The following is a 6,613-nucleotide window of genomic DNA, read 5'->3' on the forward strand; positions in this document are numbered from 1 at the left end:
GACGCTAGTGTAGCAGGGGTATTACCCACCATTTTGATTTGCGTTGCTGCTAGGTAGCTAATAGGCGTGCCAGTGACTCATGCGGTGGCTCAGTGGCTAATACCCCTGTCACGCGGCAGATTTACTGACATTTCGATCAAAGCTCATTTGCTCTAAATGTCATTAGTTCGGCACTTGTGAGAATACCAAATGACATTCGAAGCGAATGGCATTTAGCAGCTAAATGAGGTTGGGGAGCTCATTCAGCAACCAAAAGAGTAGGCTCAACAGCACTGGCACCTCACTGGCCAAGAAAGTTCAGTTATGCAAGCTGTTGGTAAACTTATATTTTTCCCTTAATGATCTTCTGTATTAAATAAAGACAGACCAACAAGTACTTGCAAAAAAGATCTAATCTCCAATGCGCGTGCTATGCTGATGTGGATTTCTCGCACTCTTGTCTTCTTGGCTTCTGATGTCTACTTAGGTCAGCTAAAACGGGGATTTTATTTTTATGTTAACAAAAGAGTTCTTGGTTTTGTTCCCAAAAACTACTATATTTGAAACAATTCTACACGCGCTTGAACTATTTTTTTGCACTTTTCCGAGCTCGCTAATCGTCACCTCTGTCACTATCGACTGGCATTTGTTTCACCGTGTAGACCCGCACGGCGAAACCGAATGCCATTAACAGGTAATGTCCTTAGCACTTTGAATGAAATTAGATTTGCCGTGTGACAGGCTAAGGTCATGCTGCTGAACCCAAGGTCATTTCGTGTTCGATTCCTGGCTGCGGTGGCTGTTTTTTCGATGGAGGTGAAAAGTGAAAACATGCATGTGTTGAGATTTTGGCGCATGTTAAAGATCCCCAGGTGGTCAAAATTAATCCATAAGGGCCCTCCACTATGGCGCGCCTCATCGCCTGTGCTGCGTCGGCGCGTTAAAACCCTACAATCAATCTACTTTATCATTTGCAACAAACTCTCAACGAATTCATTGCAACAAACTGCCGGCAACGAATTCGCTGAACAGGGAAGATAATCAAGTCGGTTACGCAACAGAAAATGCAGGGTGTCACGCAACACGGTCGCACAAGGCAGGAGGAATAAAGAAAACTGCGAATGAAGCTAGTTAGGCCAAGTACGGAGCGTCAGGGATCCACTGTCACAGTAGGTTGTTTCATACGTTACTTTATTATTCGCGGCATGGTGTTCATGTCCAGCTTGAGTTGAGTTGCTATGCTTGCAGGCACCAGCGATGCTCTGTGAGACGCGTGGCTGCTGGCCCTCAAAATCGTAATAATAAGTTTGGGTATTGTCTTCTCCCAGGAAAAAGATTGACCTAAATTCGAATAAATGCGGAATCTGTCTGACTTTGTTGCACAGCTGCAGTGTCATGCAGTAAAGCTGACATAACGGCATGTCTTCTCAACAGATACTTGGGGTCCCACTCCACATTTAGTGTTCACGTGTGCTACCGTTCACAGCTGTTGAGCGACGGATGAGCATTCTCCTACCTCATGCATAGCCTCTTCTTGACTGAAAACCACAAAGCAGAAACAAAGAAGGGCTATTGAATACAGTGCGACTGCCACTGGTTCCTGTGTATTCGAAGAGTCAGCTGCTGTTGAGGCCCCTATTATTTCCAACTGATTACTGGGTAATCAGCTGACGATTGTCCAAGGGAAACACATGCAGGACTAGGAGCTGTATTGGCTTTTTTTGAGTGGGTCGATCCCTCGTTCCGCTGAGGCATGGAGGGAGAACAAGGAAGGAGGAGGGGAAACGTCGGTTTCTAGAGTGGCCAGATAGCATCGCAAGCACCTGGCCCAGGCTAAGCCAGCGGAATCTGTCACGCGGGAACAGAAACTGCGTGGCCACTGCAATCGGCATTTCGATGCGCTGTCCCGGAATGAATTGTGGCCGCTGTCGTTTCGCCCATCACTTGTCACTGCCCTCTCCTTCGCCATCTCAGCTGCGGTGCTTTGTAGTCCATGTTGTTTTTCCTCGTGTCGTTATCCGGTCGCTCTCCCACAATTTTCCACACTAGGCCGTTTCGCCTCCTACATATATTCTTTTTTTCTCCTTGGCCAAGGGTCTCCCTCCCCCACCTTTGCTTCACTCTCACATATAAGTAGGTCCTTCCACGTACACTGCAGTAAGAGCACTGGTGTTGCCACGGAGCAGCGGGAGCCCGTGCTCCGAGGCGGTGGGCCTCCGAAGTCTATCCTCCGCCTGCCCTTGGTAAGGACTGCCTGGGCGGGGGGGCCTGCAACCGGCAGGGCTTGTGGGCCATGGCTGGCCTCTGGCCGCTTAGCTGCACGCAGTATGGTGGGCACAGCAGAGGCCACGGCTGGAACCACCCCTGAAAAGGAGGGCGACGGGATTCGACTCCTCACTTCCCTGTCTTTTTCTCACTCCTCTTCTTCTTTTTTTTGCCTGCTAATTTTGCACTACTACAGGTGATAATGGTGGATAAACTTTACTGGTCAGAGTCCAGGTTGTGGTATTAGGGCATCCACCTGGTGGAAGGCGTGCTGTTTAAAAGCAGCAAAGTTTTGGATCAGGTGTTTTACAGGAGGTATACCGTATGCACCCGAATCTAGCACGCACCTTTTTCTTTTTGAAAAATAGGTCCTAAAATCGCATGCACATTACAATTGATTCATTTGATTGATTGTAGGGTTTAATGCACCGACGCAGCGCAGGCGATGAGTCACGCCGTAGTGGAGGGCTCCGGATTAATTTTGACCACCTGGGGATCTTTAACGTGCGCCCAAATCTCGTACACACGGGCGTCTTCGCTTTTCGCCTCCATCAGAAAAGCGGCTGCCGCGGCCGGGAATCGTACCCGCCTCCTTGTACTCAGCAGCGCAACGCCTAATCAAAATTGTTGTTTTCGTGTATCAGTGCACAAGTGGCACATGTGCACGCAATCATAATAGTCTTTTTTAGGTGCGTTGGTGTAGAAAACCACTGAATTCCTTTACCTCTCGCCTCCTTGTTCTGCCCAGGTCTGGAGAAGGAGTTCCTGGAACTGGGGAACGGTTCGGCCACAATGGCAGCGCCAACACCGTCTGCGCCGTCGAAGCTGCAGGAGCTCTTGCGGAACAACGTTTCGACGCTGTCGTCTACGCGCCGCCGACCCTCGATGCTGAGCAGCGAAGCCCAGAGCATCCTGGACAGGCTACCTGACTTGTCCTTCATGCAGGCGCGAGTTCTTATGTTTCCTGTGCACTTGGACTGATCCGCGTTTGTTCGCCACCATTTCCAAACCCAGGAGAAGCTGAGGACTCCGGATTGATTTTCATTGCAATGTGCGTTTGGCGAGTTCGCGAACCGGTGGGTTCGCGCAAGCCAGCGAGGTATTAGGACATTCGTGCGACCTGTGGTGCATGCAAAGAGCACTGAATGCCGAAGCAAATTTTTTTATGGATTGCTAGATGTTTTTGTTAGCAATTCGATGTTCGCTTGTAGTGACCACCCCTGAACACGTACTGCATTTATAAACATCTCTTCCTTATCTGTTGAAGGACAATTGTTTTTTTTATTATTATTATTATCTTTAACTACGCATTTATAATTTCAGGTAAACTGCGTAAGCGTCGTAAATTGTGTTCCGACTTTTTATGTGCCCCGAGTTTGTTTTGCAGTTCAGCGCTGTCGTTTTCTTTTGATTTTATTTTGAATGATTCGAATACATCTGGCTTTTTGTTTTTGTGCCAACAGTATTCGCTGTGTCACCGAGCAATACGTGAATGACAGACGTGAACGTACGTTTTTTTTTGGCGTTGGTAGTTTTACTGCGTAGAAGCTTGAGGCTTTTATTTATTTGTTCCGTGTTGCTTAGGCAGTGAACAAGAGGTTGCACCTGCAAAATGTTGCACGTTTTACTGTGCCAGGATTGTGGTGCCTTTCCTCGAAGCAGGTCACGCATAAACTTTGAGGCCTGTAACTACGGCAGGTGACTTGAACATTCCAATTTTGAGAGGTTAGTGCGTACTGGTGATAAATATGTGTTCCAGCTGTATTAGTGTTCGATGAGCGGCGGCTGCGGACGAAAGCCCCCCCGAAATAGAATTTTTTGATGCAGCTAGGTAGGTGCTTGCTTCACGAAGGTTTGTGGGTGTGAGTGTTGAGGCGGGTGGTATGCCTCAAAGTGCAGCAAGATGTTTGCGTTGATAATTTAAGTAGGCGCTGACGTAGCCGCTCCTTCGGCTGAACCGCGTTTCAGCCATTGTTGGTCATTTGCCCCGGGTATCAACTATGCTTGGAGCACCATCGCTTGACTGTACCAGGTGATCAACGGTCCACATTGATGTACAGTGTAGACCATTTATAACGTAACCGCTTATAGTGCGGGACCGGATATAACGCGGGTTTTTGTGACTACCGGTTTGCCTCCCATAGAACTCAATGCATAAGCATACCGCTTAAGATGCGGTTGGCCGAACCACAATACCATTTATAGTGCGGTTTTTCAGCGGGTCTGCTGATCGACCGGTGCAGCTGGGGCATCGTTTTAGGGTAGCAAAAGAGATGATGAAATCGGCCATCTGACGCAGCGCGCACCCCTTGCTCTCTAACTTCAACACAGAAGAAAAAAAAAATAGGCACCCATTAGTTTGCGCGTGCGTGATAACCACAGCTGTCCTTGCTTGATGCACCTCGGAAGATAGCGACCGACTCCCCGTCCGCGCCTGGCAAGTTTTTTCTATTAATCGTGAACCGCATGGCCCGTTTTCGCACACGAATTTTGCACATCGGCGTTGTGCGTGCGTTTTTTTTCATGCTCGTGTCTACGATTCCGCGCTCGCGGTGGCTTCTTCGCGTGGCAGTGGGAGGAGCCTGACGAATTGCACCAATGTGAAGACGCGCTCCTAATGGCGGGAGATTTGGAGCGCCCCGAGCCGGCTAGCCGCGCCAGAGGTGTTTAGGCTAAAGTCCCTTGATCAGATGAAGGGACTTTAGTTTAGGCTTAACACCGCGGTATTTTTTGATGGGCGCTTTCACAAGCAGCGTGGATGGCAGTTTATATTCCACTTTGCGGTCACATTATCTGCTCTTTTCTTGCATGAGCATCTTCGCTTGCACCTCGTGCGGCATTTCAGCGAGCGGTTAGAAGTTGTCGCTGAAGCTGCCTGCACTGCTTCACGGCCAGTGCCGACGCCATGTTGCCGCCTCTTACTGCGCCGCACACATTACGCCAGTTGTATCTGCGCTGGCGTCGCCGCGCCTGCGGCGTGCGCTGCACGTTTTCGCGAGAAATCGCTCCATGTGGTTCACGGTTTAGAACATTGTGCAGATAAGCCACCGCTCTTCCCGAACAAGCGAGCCGCATTTCCACCACCAATAAGTTGCGCTTATTGATAAGCAGCCGCCTTCGGCATCGTGAACACAAGGTGGGGTAAAAAAAAATTCCGCTGGCCTTTCTTATCATGTCCTGCGGCATCTTCATAGACGCAAAAAACGCAGCCATGGTCTTTCAAAACACAAACACAACGGAAGTTAAAGCCGCACTCGCCGTTTGTAAGACTGCACTTTTGCAATGTGAGACCCTGCAGCAGCGGCTGATGTTAAAAATAATACGAAATAAAGACCCTGCCTTCGTTTTTAGGTGCTGTGCGTTAGGGTGACAAAAAATTTAGGATGACTTGAGAGGTAGGTGGCGATTTGGTTGAATTCGCGCACGTTTTGGTTATAGTGCGGTACCGCTTATAGTGCGGATTTTTGCGGCTCCCGCGACATACGTTATAATCGGTCTACACTGTACTTCTGTAGACCACTCAGGCAACCACATCACTGTTGTTTGTTGAGCACTCGTAGGTATTCTGCGTATGAATTACTGTGCTCTTTACGGAGTGTAGAGTGTGAGCTCATTACTGAGCATGATGCCATATAAGAGCCGATTCAACATTTGCATGTGTCCACACAAAGGGAGCTACTGAAACACAGTAATAAAAAAGATCAATTCGAATTCAATGCGTCTTATTTCGTCTATACTGCACAATCACCAGCTGAGGAGCATTTTCATGGGATGGTTGTCGGCGAGTTTATCTGAACCGTATCAATCCTAGCGACACAACTGGTATTCTGGGCCCAAGTGGTAAATTAGGCCAAATTACTGAGTGAGAACCCATGCCATTATATGAGGTGGCTTCTTAAAGGGCCCCTGAGATGGGGTTTTTTTGGGGGTCGATGGTATCGGAGCACAACGGCTATTTCTTGAACTAATCGTGACGTAACAGTGCACTCTTGATTTAATCAATTTTTTACGAGCTTAAAAACACCAGAAAGCTACAAAAAACATCTTTTGTGTGTGTGTGTTTACACAGTCGCACATATTTGTTTTATACCGGAGTGTAAAGCACTTGCACACCAGACCAAACCAGGCTTGACGCTCCTCCGTTCTCGGCAGAAGGATACAGTGAGCGCAGGAGCAACGACGCTTGCAGCCAGTGTGATCGCTCAGCGCTCCGTGTCTGGTGTTTGATCTATCATCAGTTTTCTTTGCATTTGCTTTCTTAGACGTTGTACCTGAAAGGATTCTTTGCGCCATCTGTGTTTCGAGCGTAGCCTCGACGTTGTTTCAGTTATGGGGTGGTAGTTAACGAACGGCGCGCCAAGGGAGCGCC

General features: G+C 48.6%; 1 protein-coding gene across 4 annotated transcripts in view; it reads left to right on the forward strand.

Annotated features, from left to right (window-relative positions):
• LOC144164416 (aftiphilin-like) overlaps positions 1–5,955 on the forward strand; it is a 45,821-nt gene extending 39,866 nt beyond the window's left edge. For all 4 annotated transcript variants that reach the window (XM_077694943.1, XM_077694946.1, XM_077694945.1 and 1 more), the window contains one exon: positions 2,993–5,955. In XM_077694943.1, coding sequence (XP_077551069.1) covers positions 2,993–3,225 — 233 coding nt within the window. In that variant the 3' untranslated portion in view covers positions 3,226–5,955. The remainder of the gene's footprint in view (positions 1–2,992) is intronic.
• The last annotated feature ends 658 nt before the right edge of the window (positions 5,956–6,613 follow it).

The sequence above is a fragment of the Haemaphysalis longicornis genome, unplaced genomic scaffold (genome assembly GCF_048455015.1).
Source record: "Haemaphysalis longicornis isolate Haplotype H1 unplaced genomic scaffold, Haemaphysalis longicornis Haplotype H1 scaffold_13, whole genome shotgun sequence".
Classification (NCBI taxonomy): Eukaryota; Metazoa; Arthropoda; class Arachnida; order Ixodida; family Ixodidae; genus Haemaphysalis; species Haemaphysalis longicornis.